Source organism: Cyprinus carpio, chromosome B16, assembly GCF_018340385.1.
Source record: "Cyprinus carpio isolate SPL01 chromosome B16, ASM1834038v1, whole genome shotgun sequence".
Classification (NCBI taxonomy): Eukaryota; Metazoa; Chordata; class Actinopteri; order Cypriniformes; family Cyprinidae; genus Cyprinus; species Cyprinus carpio.
The window spans coordinates 29,175,123-29,196,453 of NC_056612.1; the positions used below are offsets into that span (position 1 = coordinate 29,175,123).

The 21,331-nt window shown below is 37.9% G+C and overlaps 2 protein-coding genes across 2 annotated transcripts in view; one reads left to right on the forward strand and one right to left on the reverse strand.

Moving 5' to 3' along the window:
- Nucleotides 1-21,331, reverse strand: part of LOC109106292 (cyclin-dependent kinase 14-like) — a 434,688-nt gene that overhangs the window by 266,251 nt on the left and 147,106 nt on the right. The window lies entirely within an intron of this gene.
- LOC122140065 (persulfide dioxygenase ETHE1 homolog, mitochondrial-like) lies at nt 5,822-7,190 on the forward strand. Its single transcript, XM_042741814.1, has 2 exons — nt 5,822-6,281; nt 6,864-7,190. The coding sequence occupies exons 1-2, from the start codon at nt 6,123-6,125 to the stop codon at nt 7,032-7,034; spliced, it is 330 nt and encodes a 109-aa protein (XP_042597748.1). The 5' UTR covers nt 5,822-6,122; the 3' UTR covers nt 7,035-7,190.

The following is a 21,331-nucleotide window of genomic DNA, read 5'->3' on the forward strand; positions in this document are numbered from 1 at the left end:
CAGACAGAGATGGAGATGGGAGGTGTGTTCACGCTTGCAAATTAAAATGAAACTAATTATGCACATAGAGCTTCTTCATCAGATTTGGAGAAATGTAGCATTGCATCACTTGCTCTGCAGTGAATGGGTGCCGTCTGAATAAGAGTCCAAACAGCTGATAAAAACATCACAATAAGTAATCACAGCACTCCAGTCCATCAGTAAACATCTGGAGAAGACTAAAGCTGAAACAAATCCATCATTAAGATGTATTAACTAAAATACCATAATCCATAATAACGCTTTATGCTTTGAAAAAGTGTATCTCCTGTTGTCTCTCACTTCAAAGTCCAGACACATATTTGTGTAGAGCTGTTTAAACGATGCTTGATCTGTGCAGATTTCTCTCCTGATTCACACCAGACCAATTTTTCCCTGGAGGAAGCGTTATTAAGGATTATGGACTCGTATTTCAAAATTAGAATCATTTTGCCAGCATGCCTCTGTGTTGTCTGGGTTTTAGACGGCGTGAGACCAGTGTGTTTGCCCCGTCTGACAGATTCTTTTCCTCCGGGATCGTCCTGCTGGGTGACGGGCTGGGGTCACACACAGGAACGAGGTGAGAGTGTTTCTGGAGCGTTTACAGCATCTTTTTTCCCCTGAAGGTGGCGTTCATCCATTCATGTGCTTTGGTTTCTCTAACAGGGTCTGTAACGTCACACCTGAGAGACAGGCTTCGATTCAGCTGTTCGATCAGACCGTCTGCTCACAGCCCAACGTTTCCGGCTCACAGCTCACTCCCAGAATGCTCTGCGCTGGCGTTATGGAGGGAGGAGTGGACTCCTGTCAGGTATCCACATGCATTAAAGGGACAGTTTGCTTGAAAAGGCTGCCCTCGACTAAGGATTTTTCTGATTGACTAGTAGTCATTCATTTAAAGCATAAGTTGACTAATTGCACGTTTATTAATAAACCATTTAAATCATTATAATGAGCCTTTAATTGACTACAATGCCTTAAGTGCATGTATAAATCTTGCCTCAGCACACCGGCAGAATTAATAATCATGATATAATAATTCATTGATAAACTAGTGTTTTTTGTTTTCATCTTAAGAGATGAAGTCGCCAACACTAACTCATCATCTTCGCAGTAGTGATGCGTCTGTTTGCATCTTTCACACGGATAACATAATCTGAGAATATTTGTTTTCCATTTGAATTGGTTCATTTGAAAGTAGACAGTTCAATCTCTATAGATATATTTTTAATGTCTGTAAGGCAAGTATACACAGAGTTTCGGAGTTTCACGCTCAAGTTCACAGAGACCGAGACGGCAGAAAGCACATCCTGTTCGCTTTCATTATTTTGACTAATAAAATTTTGGTCGATCAGACCTCTTCTGGTCAACTAACGGTTAGTCGACTATTAAGGGGCAGCCCTATTATTAACTCATCCTCGTGTCATTTCAAACCTTTTATTTTTCTTCTGTGGAACAAAATGTTTAAAAAAGACTGTAAAATGTTCATGCACTGCATTATTTCAGGTCTTCTGGAGTCCTAGAACAGCTTCTCCTGCCTGTGTGTGTCATAGTCTGAAATCTCATTCTCAGCTGCACTCGATTCGGATACAGGGTCATCGAGACCCATCGCTTCACACTTGATGTTGTGATTCGTGTCAAATCTGATGCATCTTGACCCGCTTAATTTAAAAATAAATGAGATCTGAGAGCTCAGGCGGAGCTCATGATGATGCAAAATGACATGAAACACTATGAGGGTGAGAAAATTGTGACAGAATTGTTGTTTTTCTGTGAAATATACATTTTATAATAGGGACCAATTTGTTAAGGCTAGTTATTGTAATGTTAGTTAACTAATATTATCTAACAAGAAGAAATACATCTGTTAATTTATTAATCTTTGTCAGGGTTATTATTTTAACTGTATATATAGAAAACTATAAAAAAATGATTAAAGAATTAAATAAAAATCATTAAAAATGAAATTTTTTACTTAAAATAAGCTTTAACTTAAAATAAAATATAAAAAGCGTAAACCTATTTTATTTTAGCTAGTTGACAAGTCAATAACTTTTTTTTTGTTAGTTTAAGTACTAGAATGACTAAGGTAAAACTAAAACTTATATAAACATATTTTAAAAAATTAAATGACAAAAATTTCACCTAAAATTAAAATGAGAAAAGAAAATCTAAAATTTTAAATTAACAACAACAAAAAAAAAACTATAATAGTACACTAAAATAACACTGATCATTGTTAATGTTTGTTAATAAAAATGCAACTGCTTATAGTTAGTTGTAAAAGTAACATAATGAGTAATAAATGTTACAGTATTTATTAAACCCTTGTTAAAACTAGTAAAATATTCATTGTTAGTTCATGAAAGCTCAAAAACCATTAAATAATATTAATTGTACAACTTTAAGTAAAAAGTAAAAATGCACAAATTTGTATGTGTATACATGTGTATACAAGTGTGTGTGTGTGTGTGTGTGTGAGAGAGAGTGTGAGTGTAAGTGTGTGTGTGTGTGGTGTGTGTGTGGTGTGTGTGTGTGTGTGTGTGTGTGTGTGTGTGTGTGTGTGTGTGTGTGTTTGTGTGTGTGTGTGTGTGTGCATGTGTTTAAGTGTGTCTTAAACACATGCCCGTAAGGTCTTATGTAAAATGTTACTAGTAATTCTTTTGAGGTTTTCTTTTTAGAGCACACATATGTGAGTGTGCGTATGTGTGTTTGTGTGTGTGTGTGTGTGTGTGTGCATGTGTCACCCCCTCTGTCTGAGTGCGTGCGTGTGTCTGTGTGTGTGTGTATGTGTATGCAAGTGTGTGTGTGTGAGAGTGTGAGGTGTGTCTCTCTGTTTTGTGTGTGTGTGTGGTGTGTGTGGTGTGTGTGTGTGTGTGTGTGTGTGTGTGTGTGTGTGTGTGTGTGTGTGTGTGTGACCAAATGTCCCCACAAGGATAGTATAACCTGAAATTTTTGACACTGTGGGGACCCGCTTGCGTAAAAAGTAATAAAAGTCTATTGAAAGTCCCTACAATTCACAGAAACAAAACGTGTGTGTGTGTTCTCATATCTCTTGTCTCTTGTTCAGGGAGACAGCGGGGGTCCTCTGGTGTGTCAGACTGAAGCGGGTGACTGGCGGTTGGATGGTGTGGTGAGTTGGGGGTGAAGGATGTGGACGAGTCAATAACCCGGTGTTTACACCAGAATCACTTCACTGCTGCAGTGGATTCATCAGTACATCAGTGTAAATACACACCACATCACAACGCTTCTCAGAGAGTGTTACGGGTTCAGATTAAACTCTATAAACCACATCCACCGCCTGGTTACCACCATCAAAACAAGCTAAAATAATATTTACAGGGCTGTCAAAATGGCTGAAAAACTAAATTCGAAATTTGTACTTAAATATGATCAATATTTCAATTATATTAAAATTTATGTGAATTTTAGTTAGGGTGGAAAAAAGCTTTTGTCTTCTCTCTTGAGGCCACAAGAGGGCGCATCGAGCAAAATATTAATAATGCACGTTTATTTAAAACTAATAAAATAACACTACTATCTTTGAAAAAAGTGCATAATGTTTAAATTAATGTTTATAAACCATATATAATTAATTAAGCTGCTTAAACAATTAGAAACAAAGCTGCATCATGTATGTATGTATAGTTTAATACAAAAGAACCAAAAACCAATCACAAAGAGTACTTTTTCTATTTATAAGCATGAGATGCAGTGCAATGAGAAAACCACCATAAAGTCTCGAGACATGTTTTTTAAAAAATGAACTTAAGCAAAGTGAAGTGGTTTTGAAAGAATATGTATTGCACAAAGCACTATAGAAATAAATGTGACTTGACTTTGGTAACATTTACAGTAAGGTTCCATTAGTTCACTGCATTCGTTAACATTAACTAATAATGAAAATACTTGTTAACTTTAACATTTACTAATACATATTAAATTTTTTTTTTTTTTAAAGTTAATACTATTTAATGGAACTGAGGTAACATAAACTAACAATAAGAAGTTGTATTTTTATATTTAATATTAAACAGATATTTTTCAAAATATGTAATTTATGTGTGTGTATTTGTATATACATAATATATAATACATCATGATAAAATATGGCGATTAATTGTTTGAAAGCACTAATTGTAATATTTATAATAAAGTCAATTATAATAAACTATCTTCTAAATCAGTTTAATGATCAGTTTACTAAATCTTTAACTTAAAAAAGTTGAAATTGGATAATTTAATGAGTTAAAGTAATGGAAAAAATAAATCTTGACTTGGCTTATTGATCATATCATTTTTACAGTGCACGATAACTTTAATTAAATATGTGCAAAACTCGCTATTCAGGCATCAATCTGAACCCAGAACATTCCTTGAGTTATGTCAGCATGCATTGTATAATAAGTCCAAAATCCATAACATTTCTGTAATTAATTTTCAGGATTAAAAGGAAGAGTCCTTCTCGGCGGTCACCACACAGAACTATTCCTTTTGAAAACAGTGTCATTAATTATTATTACACAGATTGTACAAGGCTTTAATCTCATAACTGATAACTGAAAGCTTTGTGAGAGTGTGCAATAAAAGATGCAATAAAATGTGATCTGACTGTGACTGGAGTCACGTACACTCAGAGAAGGGCGTGTGGTGATGAATGGAATGTGGTTTATTCAGCTGATTCACTCTGACTCTTTCTGATCATCATCATCATGACGCTTGAATTCGAATCTGATCATGTATCTGGAAACGCTGTCTGGACAGAGTCCTGCAATCATCACTGATCCGGGACCTGAAGTGGCCAACATTTCATCCAATACATAATATAGAGAAGACAGCTCATGAATATTAATGAGCATGTGCTGTTGTTGCTATGTAACCCACTGGGAGTGTTGTGTTATGTCTTATAATTATAAATATCTCGCAATTCTTAATTTATATCTCACAATTCTGATTTATACTCTGCAATTCTGAATTTTTATCACGCAATTCTGCATTATATCAAAGTTCTGATTTATATCTCACAGTTCTGAATTTATTTCACAATTCTGATTTATATCACAATTCTGAATTTATAGCTAAGACCTTTGTATTATTTCTATATAAAGACCGTCTTCAGAAAAGCTCTATTTCATTTTCTTCTTGTCTTTCCTGTAAAGCAGCGTTTGTAAGCGCAGCGCTTACGGTTATCGGATTACGGTCATTACCGTGGAAACCGATATATAACAGCGCCTCCTGCTGGCAGAGAATGAATCTGCATTTGCAAGTCTGTGGGAAACACACGTGTCTGTCAGCAAACATAAACAAAAAACATGCTTCATGTTTTGAGAATGTGTTTAAGTTCTGAGCCATGTATTATTACTATGAATTAGGCTACTACTACTATTACTATCATTTGCCCTGCAATAAACCTTTACTTATAACTTTTTTTATGAGATGAAGGGGACAAAAAGAAAATCGGCTTCATATATCGGCCGTCGGCTGCCCTGATTTCTAAATAAAAGCATCGACCAGAGAAAAACCCATATTGGTCGACCTCTATTGCTGACACTTAAATTAATTGTTTTGCCACTTTTCCACTTGCTAATGTATTTTGAATGCAAAAGGCACGGAATTTTTTTATTAGTTTTTTAAAATAGTGTTGATTTGTTATGCATGTTTATTAAAAACAATTATTCCGGACCTTTGACACTGATGAAAATTCAGATTTGGACCTTTAAATGTGTATTTTGAGAAGCCCTGCTCTGCTCTTTGGTGGCACTGGAGTAACCGCACGCAAGAGCGTACTGCGCATGCGCAGACACGTCAAAGTTCCGTGACAAGATCGAATTTCGTAAACATTGCGTCGGGGCGCTGTTGTCTTCCATACAACTGTCTCTACTGAATATTTACTAAACATTTACTAAACATTAAGCGATTTTCTGCATGCGTAGGTCACGTGTGAGGCGTTTTAACGCGTTCTAGCGCGTTGTCTGCAGTGTCCGCGGAAGGAGGCGTGACTCCCGCGTTTACTGTTACATTGTGACACCCGAGTTCATTCAGATACAGATCAGACCAGACCGACACTCGCCAGACCAGTCTGAGGTGGAGACGGAAGTAAAATGAGTGCAAGCTCTCTTACACAGACTGAAGCCCGCAGTGAGTGTTGCGAGCCGCGCGTGTGGAGCTGCAAACCCCCGCGGATCGAGCCGAGCAGCGCAGCCGCCTCAGTGAGACTCTACAGCGGACTGATGGAGCCCCGAGCGCCGCTGTTCAGACAGGTGAGCCGTACAGTCGCTTATTCTACTGACACGAGCGAAAACAAGCCGGTGTTTGTGTGTTTAATAGCGTTCAGGAAGCGCTAAACACTGGAAATAATAACAATAACAGATCCAAAGCAAAGTTATATAAGACTTCTTCTGATACACAATGATCTGAGTGATTTTACACCGGCATTTAGAGCAATACAGACACATAAAAGTTAAAGTTCAACTTTTCTCACAGCATTTTGACAGGACTTTGAGCTGTGATGGATTTTATTTATGTGCTGTATATTCATCGACTAAAAACGTAATGCACAAAAAGGATTTTTGTGACTCCTGTATGCTTAAAACGCAACACAGCATAGAAACATCCCCTATTGACATTCTGTTACAAATATATCAACGCAGCACTGCAACATTTAGATTGTTACTACAGCTACTGTTACTGCTGTAGCAGTGTTTTATGGAATGTTGCCAGAAGCAGTAGTTGGGTGTACAGTACAGCAGCAGCAGGTGACAGATGGAGAGATAGGTAGGAGTGGACCTGCTGACTCACGCTGACTGATCGAGAGTCTCTGCTGCTGTTGTTGTTCCCTGTAGCTCTTTGAGTCTGAGAGCAGCACGTACACATACCTGCTGGCGGATGCTGACAGCCGAGAGGCCGTTCTGATCGATCCGGTGCTGGAGACGGTGGACAGAGATCTGCAGCTCATCAATGACCTGGGCCTGACGCTCAAAGTGGCCTGTAAGCATCTCTTTTATGTTTATTAGTTTAAAGTTTAGGAGATGTAGGGCTGGCCAGAATTTATATCACAATATAATTCTTAATTTTGGTCGATAAAATATAATGCTGATATTAATATGAACAATATTTTTTTTTTTTTAAATCTGCCAAGAGCACCAGTAAAGGATGTCTTTGTTGTCTATGCCCTTGAAACATTTTTCCCCCATGCCATATGCACCTTAAACAGCTAACCTGGGCTTGCGTTGTAAAAAAGATTGACAACCACTGTTTTAGAGGGACGTCTCGCACAAGAGAGCATGTTTAGAAAGCTATGTAAAATTAATGTAAGTTCAACTTATAAAAAAAACATGTCTGGTGGTTTTCTCATCGCACTGCATCTCATGCTTTTAAATAGAAAAAGTACTCTTTGTGATTGTTTTTCGGTTTTCTTTTGTATTAAACTATACATACATACATGATGCTACTTTGTTTCTAATTGTTTAAGCAACTTAATAATTAGATATGGTTTATAAACCTTATTTTAAACATTATGCACTTTTTTCAAAGATAGTTGTGTTATTTTATTGCTTTGAAGAAACATGCATTAGTAATATTCTGCTCGATGCGCCCTCTTGTGGCCTCAGGAGAGAAGACAAAAGCTTTTTTCCATCCTAACTGAAATTATGCCTTTTAAAATATTTAACTACAAAAATTAAAATTTAGTTTTGCCAACCATTTTGACAGCCCTAATGTAAACAAGCACAGATGAGAAGCCAGACGCTCTGGATTAAAAAGCGCACATTCACTCTCTAACATTATTATTAATATTTCACAATATTATAAATTTTTTCCTGTATTTTTGACAAATAAATGCAGTCTTGGTGAGAGATGAAACTTCCTGTAAAATCATTAAAAATTGTTCTGATCCCAAAATTTTGACTGGTAGTGTATATCGTGATATATATATGGATATTGAATTAATGCCCAGCCCTAAGGAGATGCATGTGAATTCAGATCTGTGTGAGATGAACACTTAAAGTTTGCTGCTGATGATGAGGATGATGAGAGGGCTGTGCGATAGATGAAGAAAAATGCAATATCCGATACCTTGTTAAAAAATTTGATATTCGATATGTGATACAGATATTGATTTGCCTAAAGTGTGTAAAAATCAATTTCAATTATATTTTAAATATTTACAAATGAAAATTATATAACCAATTTGTTTCACATTCTTTATTGGAAAAGAAAAGAATCACTGTAACTTCTGAAAGTGACCAGCAGTGTTTTAGCATTGCATAAAAGAAAGTAATGTCACAAATCTGAAAATGTAATTTTAACATCAATGTGAACATGCAAAAAAAAAAAATAAATAAATGAATGATGTTTTCTATCATTGTAGTTTTGCTTTCCATACACTTTAAGTGCTTCTTCATATACCACGGCAAAAACTATAGTCTGAGTAAGTTCAAGCATGATTAAAGGCAAGTGAACAGTCAGTAAAAAAAGAAAATAAACAATTTTACAAGCATAGATAAAATAAACAGTAGTATTCAGGTACAGAAATGTAATGATTAAGTGTATAATAACACTGCATTATGGTAACTGTATGTATTGAATTTAGTTTATTATTTGTTTTTGGTTTTTTGTTGTTTGATTAACATTAGTGACATATTCAGCAGCACGTATTTATAGGCTGCTGTCCTTTAAGACAGAACTGCTCAGATCCAGTATAATGATACACATCCGATTTCTTTCTCAGCTGTTTACATTCATTTAAAACATAACTGACTACGTTTACGAGAATGATCATCGAGACGGGTAATATTGACGTAATTCTGTGTGTGTGTCCGTTCAGATATGAGGAGATGCGAAAAGACGGATCAACTCGATGTTCGCACGCTGTCTTTCTGTGTGCGTGTGTGTGTGTGTGTGTGTGTGTGTTGTGTGGGTGTGTGTGTGTGTGTGTGTGTGTGTGTGCAATGTGCGGCAGAGAAGAGACGCTGTGCGAGATGCGGCTTGTGCGCGCGCTTCAGGTGTGAGTCAGACAGCAAGACCAGAAGCCAAAGAGTTGTTTTCTTGAACTCTTTTTAATGTCAAGCAATTCTCTGCTATATGCGTCAAACTAAAACATTGACCTTTTGCAACGTTTTGATTTAAGTAGCCTATTATTAAAATGATTTCCAGATATCGCACACCCTTGCAATTTCGATATATCATGCAGCCCTAATGATGATGATGATGAGGATGATGATGATGAGGGTGATGATGATGAGGGTGATGATGATGAGGGTGATGAGGATGATGATGATGAGGATGGATGATAATGAGCATGATGATGAGGATAGATGATGATGAGGGTGATGATGAGGATGGATGATGATGAGGATGATGATGAGGATGATGAGGATGATGATGATGAGGATGGATGATGATGATGATTAGGATGATGATGGATGATGATGAGGATGATGATGAGGGTTGATGGATGAGATTGATGAGGATGATGAGTGATGATGGAGATGATGATGGATGATTGAGGATGAAGAGGATGATGATGATGAGGATGATGATGGATGCTTGATGGATGATGATGGATGGTGGATGATGAGGATGGATGATGGTGATGATGAGAGGATGATGATGGTGATGATGTGTGTGATGAGGATGGAGGGTGATGATGAGGATGATGATGGTGATGATGGATGAGGATGTAGATGAGGATGATGATGGATGATGAGAGGATGATGATGATGATGAGATTGATGAGGATTGATGAGGAGGATGATGGATTGATGATGGATGGAGGGAGGATGGTGATGATGATGGATGAGGATTGATTGGTTGAGGATGATGATGGTGATGATGGAGATGATGAGGATGATGTGATGGATGATGAGGATGAGGAAATGATGGCTGCAGATGATGATGCGGATGATGTGGTGAGAATGGAGGATGGATAGGAGGGGATGATGATGGATGATGAGGAGGGATGAGGAGTGACGATGGATGAATGAGATGATGATGATGGATGGAGGATGGAGGATGATGGATGATGAGATGAGGATGGATGATGAGAGGATGAGGGCTGATGAGGATGGGATGATGCGGATGATGATTGGAGGGATGATGGGTGATGAGGATGATGAGGGTGATGATGAGGATGATGAGGATGGATGATGATGAGGGTGATGATGAGGATGATGAGGATGGATGATGATGAGGGTGATGATGATGAGGGTGATGATGATGGATGAGGATGAGATGGTGATGCGGATGATGATGATTGATGATGATGGATGAGGATGATGATGATGATGGTGAGATGGAGAGGATGATGAGATGATGGTGATGATGATGATGAGGAGATGATGGGATGGGGGGGATGGGATGATTGATGGATTGGATGGGATGAGATGAGATGGCGGATGATGAGGATGATGATGATGATGAGATGATGATGGATGGATGATGAGGATGGATGAGGATTGATGATGGGATGATGATGAGGATGAGAGGATGATGGACAGGATGGAGGGATGAGGAGGGAGATGGAGGATGATGGGGGTGATGGATGGATGATGAGGATGGAGGGGGATGATGATGATGGATGATGAGATGATGATGATGATGATGGTGATGGATGAAGGATGATGAGGAGGGAGGATGATGATGAGGATGATCGGCGGATGATGGATGATGAGATGATGATCGGGAGGATGATGATGGATATAGTGATGAGGATGATTGAAGGAATGATGATGATTGGATGGATGATGATGAGGGGATGGATGATGGGATGAGATGGATTGGATGATGGAGGATGATGGTTGGATGGAGGATGATGATGACCGAGGGATGAGGATGATGGGATGATGGATCGATGAGGGATGATGATAATGCTGGATGACGGATGATGGATGATGATGATGGGAGGATGATGAGGATGAGGATGATGAGGAAGGAGGATGAATGGATGATGATGGGGATGATGGGATGATGGAGGAGGATGAGGAGGGGATGATAGGGGAGGGATGATGAGGGATGAGGTGATGATGATGATGATGATATTGAGGATGGGATGAGGATGATGATGGGGATGAGATGGTGATGAGGATGGAGGGCGATGATGAGGAGACTGGGATGATGAGGAGGGCTGATGATGGGATGAGGATGACTGAGGATTGGATGAGGGGGGGGATGGATGAGGTGGATCGGATGCTGAGGATGCGGGAGGGGATGGATGGGGAGGTGGCTGGATTGGGATTGGGACGAGGATGATTGGGATGCAGGCGGAGGGATGGGAGGGATGATGAGATTGATGAGATCGCGATGGAGTGAGATTGAGGATGGATGAGGATGATTCATGGGGATGGATATGGCTGGATTAATGATTCGTAAGAGGATGGAGGGGGAGGTCGCGGCGATTGATGATGGCGGGATGACGGCGGATGGGGATGATATATGGATGAGGATGAACGGAGGAGATGATTGGGGATAATCGGATGATGGGAGGCTGGGGAATGGGCGGGGATGGGAGGGGGGATTGGGACGCTGGATGGGATCGGAGGATCGTGATGACGCGGGGCTGAGGCGATTAGGATGGGGGGTGATGGATGAGGATGATGATGGGGAGGATGATGAGGAGGGATCGGGATGGATGGGATGATGAGAGGATGGGGATGGATGGGGGGATGAGGATGATTTGCGCAGAAGGGGGGATGACGGATGGATAATGATGATGATGGGATATTGATTGATGATGGGCGGGCTGATGGAGGGGAATGGACGAATTGGAATTGGAGGATCGATGGGCGTGCGGGGGGATGGAGGGATGAGGAGGATGGATGGAGCGGATGATGATGATGAGAGGAATGGATGATGATGATGGGGATGGGGATGATGAATGGGTATGATGAGATGATGAGGGATGGAGGATGGGATGATGAGGATGGGATGAGGCAGGATGAGGATGGATGGAGGATGATGATGATGATGAGGATATCATGGGATGATGGAGGGACGGGGACGATGGGATGACGATGATGGATGGGGATGGATGGGCGGAGATGATGAGGATGGCTTGTTAACTCGGATGCAGGAACAGGAGGACTGGTAATGCCGATAACATCAGCGGCACCGGACTCCGGAGGAAGAAGGGTTTGATCTGAAGAGATGGCAGGGGCCAAACACGGGACGGAGCCGCCGCCGCGATCCAGCTGTCAGAGGGAGACGGGATCAGCTTCGGCAAATCACGTCATGAAAGCATGATACTTACACAAAAATCATGTCCTGTACAGCACGTTTAGATGCATAATAAAATATAGATAACAATAAGAATATGGTAGGAATAGGTAAATATAAAAATAGAACGGAAATATATGTTTTAATAATTGCAAAGTATTTGAGGCCAATTCATTAACACCTTAAAACACACACTATTGAAAAAACCTAAATAAATTATTTGTTTTAGATATAAAAATAACATTAATTAAATAATCTATGGATTGCATGTGGTGCAGGGCAATGGCAAATAAACTTCTAAAACAAAATCAATACATGATGGCACTTACAGTGAGGATTTATGTATTAAAGATAAATCGAGTAAATATAATGGATTACAAAATATATAATGGAATATAGATAATCGTAATATATATATAATAATATATTATATAATTATATTGCATGTGATCAGGGCAATGAAATAACCTTCGCAATCAACACAGAATTAAAAAACAAGATATGATACGGGTCATGCTTCCAGTCAGTTTGATTAAATTAAATATAAATGGCGGGATGAGATATAAACCATATAAATACTAACTATAATAATATGTATAATAAGGATGACCAGGGCATGCAATATATTTTAAAAGGTATTACGGGATGGATGGATTATCCGTGAACGTAAAAAAAACAAACAAAAAAAAAAATATTATTAATTCTATATATATATATATATATATATATCTTAAAATCAATACTACCAGGATCTATATGATTAGATCGCTAGGGAAATTACATTATAATAAAAATAATTAATATGGAAGTGATCGGCCACACATTCAGGGTCCCATGACTGGGTCATTTACAGTAATTCGTTTATGCATATTAATAGCAATCCGAAAATAAAATACAAATACAAAATATATCATGTAAATAAATATGATAAAAACACCTATATTAATGGGATGCAAATTATATCAAGGCGCCAAGCGCAAGCATTTTTAAAATTCACACATAAAAAAAAAAAAAAACAGGATCATCTCGAGTCTCTATTGAACTGATGCATTCCTGAGAGATCTGACAACATGCACCGCTAAACCATCACAAGAAATTATGTAGTCTTTGCCTGAAATGACCGCTGCTGATGGGTTACATGATGTTGTCAGTCATGATCAGGATGCCATCAGAGTCAGAGAGACGAGGCAGATCGGTCTGTAATGAATGAAGGCGAGTAATGTGCGAATATGACTGGTATTTCAAGTGTCTGACAGGGTGCGAGAGAATCTCGGGACACACAGACTACTTATGCTGTGACGTACGGGCTCTGAAGGACGAGCGCATGGCCTTCATCGGAGACGCTGGCCGTGTTCATCACGGCTGCGGACGCAAGCGACTTCCAGCAAGGCTCCAACCACAACAAACTTCACATCACCCCGATGATGATATAGGACTCAAACGTGTGCAGTTATTAGGTTTTATAATTAATATCGACGCACTCAAAAAAAACAATCAGTGCATCCGCAAAATAAAGTAGAAAAAATACCTGCAAATTGATTTCACTCTAGTTTCACTAAAAGGGAAACCATGCATTTCAGTCTTGCAATATTAATATGCACCAATATAAACACACACACTCATAAAATGGCACTTTATTTTGTTTTTTTTTTTAAATGGCAATTTTTACCTGTAGTTATTTTGTGACTGGTGTTTATAGATTGTATTTTTAGAATATTTAATCACCAAAATAAAAAGCAATGGCAAGCCAAATATATATATATATTATATTCTATATATTATATTATTATATATATACTCATATATATATATAATATATATATATATATTGAGTATCCATTACATCGTCCAGCACAGATAGCTGCTTGTAGATTTTGCCTGTGTGTATTTTTTTGTAGTACTTCAGATGTCCACATGATGGCGCCACAGTAACGCTCTGAACCTGTCTCATTCATGGTAAGCTACTCACAGAACTGTACAGTCTGGCCATTAAGAAGATCTTCACTCTGCCGGGACACTGCTTCAATATTACCATGCTCACGACTACAAGGGTACGTGATGACACATCGTTTACCGCGGTAAACTGTGAGGACGCTGTGTGTTAAAGGTGTTTTTACCAGGGGACACGAAACGCTGCATAAATCACTGCTTTTTCAGTATTTTTTATTTTTTTTTTCCCAGTCTGCATAAAAGACACACCGTGTTACCATTTGAACGATTTAATGAGGTTAATACTATCTAGGGCCTATCGAAATATGTTGAGTTTTATTTATTTTGTCCCAAAATTCTGGATTTTGATATTTCCAAAATTCCATTTTTTCCATTTTATTTTTCTGGATTCCCCCAGTTTTTTTCCATTTTACTTCTGGACCTCATCAATCTGCTTAATTAACTTGTATTAATCAAGAAAGCATGATCTAATTGATGAAAAACATGGAAAATTATACAATGTTAACTCCATTTTATTTAAAGTTTAACAAGGTCCTATAGAAATGTTTTATTTTTCTCACCAGTCTGGGAGTTTAGTATGTAACCAATTCTGTTTAACGATGCGGTGGTGTCTTGGAGAAGTTTATTTGAATGCATAAAAAACAATTAATTTCTTAAACTGTGTTACAATAAGCCTCAATATGACATTTTTATTTAGTGTTTATTTTTTCAGAAACTCTCAGGCATATTTAAACTATTAATTTATCTTTTAATGAAATGAAAAACTTTTACTTTTACTTTTTGGCAAACAAAAGGGATTTAGTATTAAAATGAAAATCTGGGAAAGAGTAGTGTGTTATTATTCTGTTTTATTCTTAGCGGCAGCAGAGTGCGTAGGTACAGGTCTACTGAACAACAGTGGAATTAATATATTTCTGTCACAATTTCTTCAAGTTAAACTGAAATGATATTTAGATTTACTTGTTTGTCGTGCTGTGTGTGTATGAGAATATATTCAGGCCTCAGGGAGTTCTGTGTCCTTCACTCAGCTGTTGTGTGGTGTGTGATTTATTCTCCGGTTTTGTCGCTGAAGGGCAGACCCGTCTCCACTGTCGATGAGGGAGAGAAGGAGGAAGTTCGAAATCCACGGGCTGAACGGAAGCCTCTCGCAAGAGTTCGTGAAACAGTCATGAACAACCCATAACCTCCACAAAACCTAAGAAACTAGGACAGTATCTGTTTATTAACGCTGCATTACACTGCCAGAGATTTAGCAGGTATACAGTACATATTGTGTTTTGGAATAACTGGGATGGTCTATTCTGCTCTTCTGCATTTATTTACTCGAAAATTACAGTAAAAAACCTTATGAAATATTATTATAATTTCAAAAGGTGCTGTTTTACTGTGTGCAATCTCTGTTAAGACTGTAATGTATTTCTGTTGATGTGCAGCGGTATTTTCAAGCATCATTACTCCAGTCTTCAGTGTCACATTGATCTTCAGAAATCATTCTGAATATGATGATTTGCTGCTCAAGAAAACATTTTGATTATTATCAATGTTGAAAACATAATATTTTTGTGGAAACTGTGAGCGCATTTTATTTTCAGGATTCCACAGATAGAATATGAAAGGTTCAAAACCGAACAGAATTTATCTTTCGGTGGATTATAATCGATTTTAATGCTGACTTTGATGAATAGATGTGTTAAAAAATGTTTTTAAATCAGACCCTCAGAATGGATTTTGAAGCATATGTGCAATGAAAGAGCTGAAGTAAGGATGCGAAACAAAATACAGCTGAACATCACAGGAAATTAAAATACACTTTACAGAGATTCACTCGTTCATAAAGTCACGACCTTGGTCACTATCTTCCATAATTCGTCGGAAGTCGTCGGATTGCGTGGGTTCACATTCTTTCACACTCGAGAACAACATGTTGTTCTTGACGGTGGGGACACGTGAGAGCAGAGTCAAACCCGTTCTAGTGTTGTGTGGCAACGGTTCACAGCGACTAGTGTGATGATGTGTGTCTCAGCCTGTAGGGATGTGTGCTCATCAACAGGATGAGTGATAACATGTCGTTTGCTCAGGCTCTAGGTCGGGTGTGTCGTGGTGCTCATCCTGAGCTTCCGGTTTGATGGCTACCAGAACACCTACATCAATGCACAGGGTGTTCCCACGCTGCTTAAAAATAACATGTGTTCATGAGCAGAGTTTATTATTTTGTCACACTCTTCACTCCAGAGCTTTAAAACTGCCATCTCAAACCTCTACTTATGTTTGGTTAAGTGGACCGTCTGCACGTCATTTATTTCGGTCCATGCTTGCTTGTATTACCATATCTGGTTGCATACACTCGTAAAAATAAAGGTGACTTAAACAGCTTCTGAAGAAAAACCATTCAGTAAAAGAAGCACCACTCTCAGTTCTTAACTTTTCTTATAATCTGAGGAACCTTCAAAGAAGCTTTTTGTGAAACAGATAACGGTTTCTTCAGATCGTTAAAGATTCTGTGATGAAACCATTCCAGACAAAAAAAGGTTCTTCTGGGCATCCTGTGAAGCACTTTTTAATTTTTAAGAGTGTATGATGATCTCCGCTCTGCTTTATTTGGACTGATCATGGTGACTGTTATATTGTACTTGGGTTTTTAAGGCGCTGTATATTAATCAAAACATTATTATTATTATCTGACATTGTCACTGTTTTTGCTTTGAATACACAGATATCTCAGTGCTGCAAACCTGGAGTGTGTGGATCTTCATGACATTCTAAACGCGATACGAACAAAAGACTCGGCGTTAATGTTTTTTACTTCAGATGAATTTTAATTTTACGGTGCGTATCGAGTACGAAACTACAATGCGGTGCGTGTATCTTGGATATTTCATCAGGGGTAAATAGATATCAACCAGACACAAAACAAACCAGAACAACCATTTCTTGAAGAAGTTATTTTGGGATTTCAGTTAATACTTGACTCAAATCTGGTGTGCTCATATCCATGTCTATAAATATAATATCACGTGTGGACGAATGAGTGGTTTGTGCTCTTTCTGCATAATTTACGTCACGTCAAGCTTTTAAATAATCCAAGTGCTCTGTGTAATATGAAAGGAGCTAATAATATATGTTGTAAGCAAACCGTCTCTGTCGTTTAATCTGTTTTTAATAAATGTTTGCAGTTTTTCGCCTCTTTTGGTCTTGTTTTTTGATGCTCCCTAAGGTGTTGCATTTAATACAAAGTCGTTCAGCCGGTCAGGCACCGGACGGGAAAAACCAGCTTGATTTGCAAGTGAAAATGTCCTGGAAAATCCATGCTTTATCTTAGAAACAGTGGTTTGCATGAGTGAGTCAGTGCTGATGAAGTCTCTTCCTGTTTCATTCAAATGTGCAAAATGTGGAGTTCTGTGAGGGGTTCTCTGCTGTTTTAAAGACTCCAAGGACAGAGTTTGCAGTGTTAGATCCAAAATAATGTGCTATTTACCTAAGAGCTAAAGATCAAGGGACACTGAGTGTTGATTTCATCAGCATGATGACACGGCAAATATGATTCCTATTCTTGTCTCGTTTTCCAATACGCGAAGGATTCGTAAAGCACGATGCGTTACGCTGACTGTTGTTTGTGCTTGTTCTTTAAAGAAATATTTCATGGTAAATGTTTTCATATCGTAATACATAAAGACTTAATTGATCTGCTTTAACAGTGCTACTGATTTGTAATGTGACCAGTAAATAGTTAAAACTCGGTATATTTCATTAAGAAAAACACCTAGACGATATACATATATGAGAATCCAAACCAGTGCAGTTTAAAGCGCTTTTGGGGTTTTTGAATGTTCATTTAAATATCGCTAAATGTTGCAAATAAAGAAATACAGGATAATATTCATACCAGATCTAATCCAATAAAAATAAAGAGTCTTGGTGTTTTTGCTCTTGTTTTTCAGGGTACAAATATCATTTAAATTTACTGCATTAGATGCAAAAAGGACTCGTAGATTAAGTCTGGTTTCTCACTGATATTGTCCCTGAAAGTTCATGACGATAAACAAATATCTACAGTGTATTAAAAAAAAAGAATTAACAGAATTCAAGGGGAAACTAACCAAGTTATTTGTTATTCTTGTTTTAAGCTTCAAACTCACTTAAGAGTCAGTTTTTCAAAAAAAAAAACAAAACAAAAAACAACTGTTTGATTGAAGGGTTGATCCTGTAATGTTAGCAAATGTTTGCTAAAACTGTCAATACACAATACACATAGACGGACTTCTTGTTACACATGACAAATAATTGAGTAATAAACGTTAATAATAAAATAACTATCTTTATATAGTCTGTTTGGGTGGTGACACTTTGTTTTAAAGGTTGTCCTTGTTAAACATTAACAGGTACGTGCTAGATTAATAAACACATAAATTATGACTAATTAAATTATATCAGCTCATCTCAAAGTCTTGTTGTATCTTGTCTAAATAACACTGTAGATGTATTTGTACTGGGGAAAAATGAACAAAAAAACACTGAACTGAAATGGGTTTAACGCTGGGCGGGGGCTCTGCAATGGCTCGGACCAATGGCGGTGTGTTGGGGGTGGGTGGGGCTGAGACTTCACACTTGATCGACAGCAGCTGGTTTTCTGCTGTTAGTTCCACTGGTTGAACTCTTCGCAGTCGTCTTGCATTGGGCGCCCGGCCACGGCTCCAGGGCTACTTAGTTGACATTCATGAGCAGCAGCCGACATATGTGCAGGCAGCAGGGAAAAACACACACACGCGAGATTTCATGTGTGTGAATAAGTTTGTGGACGTTATTGAATGTGTCTGGACAGTGTCTAGTGTGACAACTTATTTTCGGCACTTTAGTCCTCCATACTGTTCAGTGCTTTTGTGGTTGGCTCTGTTTTAAATTATCTTCTTCTTTCTGTGGTGGACCCTAACATTGTTGATGCACACTCACTGCTGTCAGCGTTATGAGGTGCAACTAGATGAGAAGTCCAGTCGAGAAGTGAACCGAGCCAGCAGCTAGGGCCTAATGTCGGAGAGATATATGAGGTCAAACGCAATTATTAACCTGATTATTATATACACTAAAGAATAAGTCAAATAATGATATTGGGTCATTGCCTGAACTTGAATTATCACATTTTTAACACCTGTCTTTGAAATTATTGCAATTATCAGACTGATTTGTCTCATTGAAGAAAAGATAATTAGAGATACGTTTGTCGTTTTATTCCCTTTTCTTTGATGTCATTCCACACCCAACAATTGTCACTTTTTTAAAAAAAAAATATGATCTCTAAAAATTGTTAGTTTAATATTTTGTACAATATATTATGGAGGAATATAGTATATATATATATAGGCTAGTAATATATCTAATATATATATATACTATATATATTACTATTGTTTGTGTGTAATTATAGTTAACTTAAAACTAAAAACTAAAAAACACTTTCATTTCTTGCATTATTTCTTGCGAGTTTTAATGTTTTTTTAAACTCAGTAATGCAAAAAATTCATTATGTTCACATGGTACTACAATCTGTATTAACAAGATGGTGATGTTATTTACATGACGCAAATCTTAGAAAAGAATTTTGGGGGAAAAAAACAAACACTCTCATGAACTGAAACATTGAACTGAAATAAAAATAGCACAACAACAAACACCATTTTTATTTCAAGCATTTGCAACAGAAAAAATTTTAATTTAGTTGTAATGTGATGATCGTACTAAATACAAAAACATTTAAAAAAAATCATTAAATGATTATGAAGAACTACAAAAATTTAAATAAAATTAAAAAAATAAAAAAAATAAAACAAAAAGTAAAATAAAATAAAAGAACTCTAAAGACAAAATACAAAAAACGATAAACTATCTGGTTTACAAAAAACTATGCGTTATTAAAAACACCGCACGTATGTCGTTTGTTAGAGTAACCTGTGTAACGTGTGGTGACTATTATGTCATTTGTTTGAGACGGTCAGCATCTCACGCGGACATCATGGGATGTGTATTCAATCCTTAGTGAGGGCGCCCTAGGTGACAAGGAGCGTGCTAGTCAGAGGCGTCACGTGGATCCCGACTGGACGCTGGCGTACACGCGATTTGTTATGTAGGGCGGAGCAAGCTAAGAGTTTGAGGACGCGAGAGGGAACGCAGGTGACCCACCAAACACACTTTCTTCACTACTCTCTATATATGCTTCTATCTCATCGTCTCTCACACACACACAACACAGCACCCACAACGACCACACATACTGAGAGGACAGTGGGACATCCGCGATGGTATCGCTTCCACGTGGAAAAAAGCAGTTAAATTCCGCGCTGGGAGTTTATTTGGTCTCGTCAGTTCGTTCGTCCATCAGACTTAAGGAACCGTTGGCGGTTCGAGGCGGAAGTTTCTACACAGGTATGATCGGCACGTTTATCTCAGTTTATCGATTAAACCAGACGCGCCTGAAGGAAGGGAGTGGAGCGAGGAGGCGAATGCGCGAAACTGCACGCATTGACTGGCGAATCATTTCTAAACAGGGTAGTAATCTTTAATTGTATATCCTCGCCGAATACGCGAGATTTTAATTCTTGAACCGAAAGTGCTATTGATTGACAGGGACGTATGATTGACAGCTCTGAAACCCGCCAGCTGAAGGTTAAACTAAACTACCTGAACCTTAACTAAACCTTAAGGTAAGTTACGGTAAACTCTAGAAACGGTTTAGGCCTGGTAGCAAGTAAGTTAGGCAGGAGAGGGTTCAGTAATAGCGAAAACTGCGGCCTCATAGGCGTTATAACTAACATGGATACCATTGGTATGGTGTGAAAATGACTGCGGTAAATAAAAAAACGTGTGAGACTTTAAGGTAAGTTCATTATTAAACACATTGTAAATATTGAAAACAAACCACCAACCAGTTTGTACTGGGTTTTAATGAGACTAGTAATACTGAAAGTTAATTACAAATGGTGTTTACAGTGTTGCCAACAGGCTTCGTCATGTTTTTCGTGACTTTACAACACATTTAAGTTTTCACTATATTTGTACTGAATCATAATTGGAAGTCATAATTGTGTATAAACCAGCATTATATTACACTGTCAATCATCTTTAGAGCAAAAAAAACCAGTTTGTGTTGTGTGTGTCATAT

Excerpts from the sequence above, each read along its gene's own strand:
- LOC122140065 (XM_042741814.1), top strand. The coding sequence starts at position 6,123 with ATGAGTGCAAGCTCTCTTACACAGACTGAAGCCCGCAGTGAGTGTTGC. Across the intron at positions 6,282-6,863 it reads GAGCGCCGCTGTTCAGACAG|CTCTTTGAGTCTGAGAGCAG; the intron begins GTGAGCCGTACA and ends TGTTCCCTGTAG.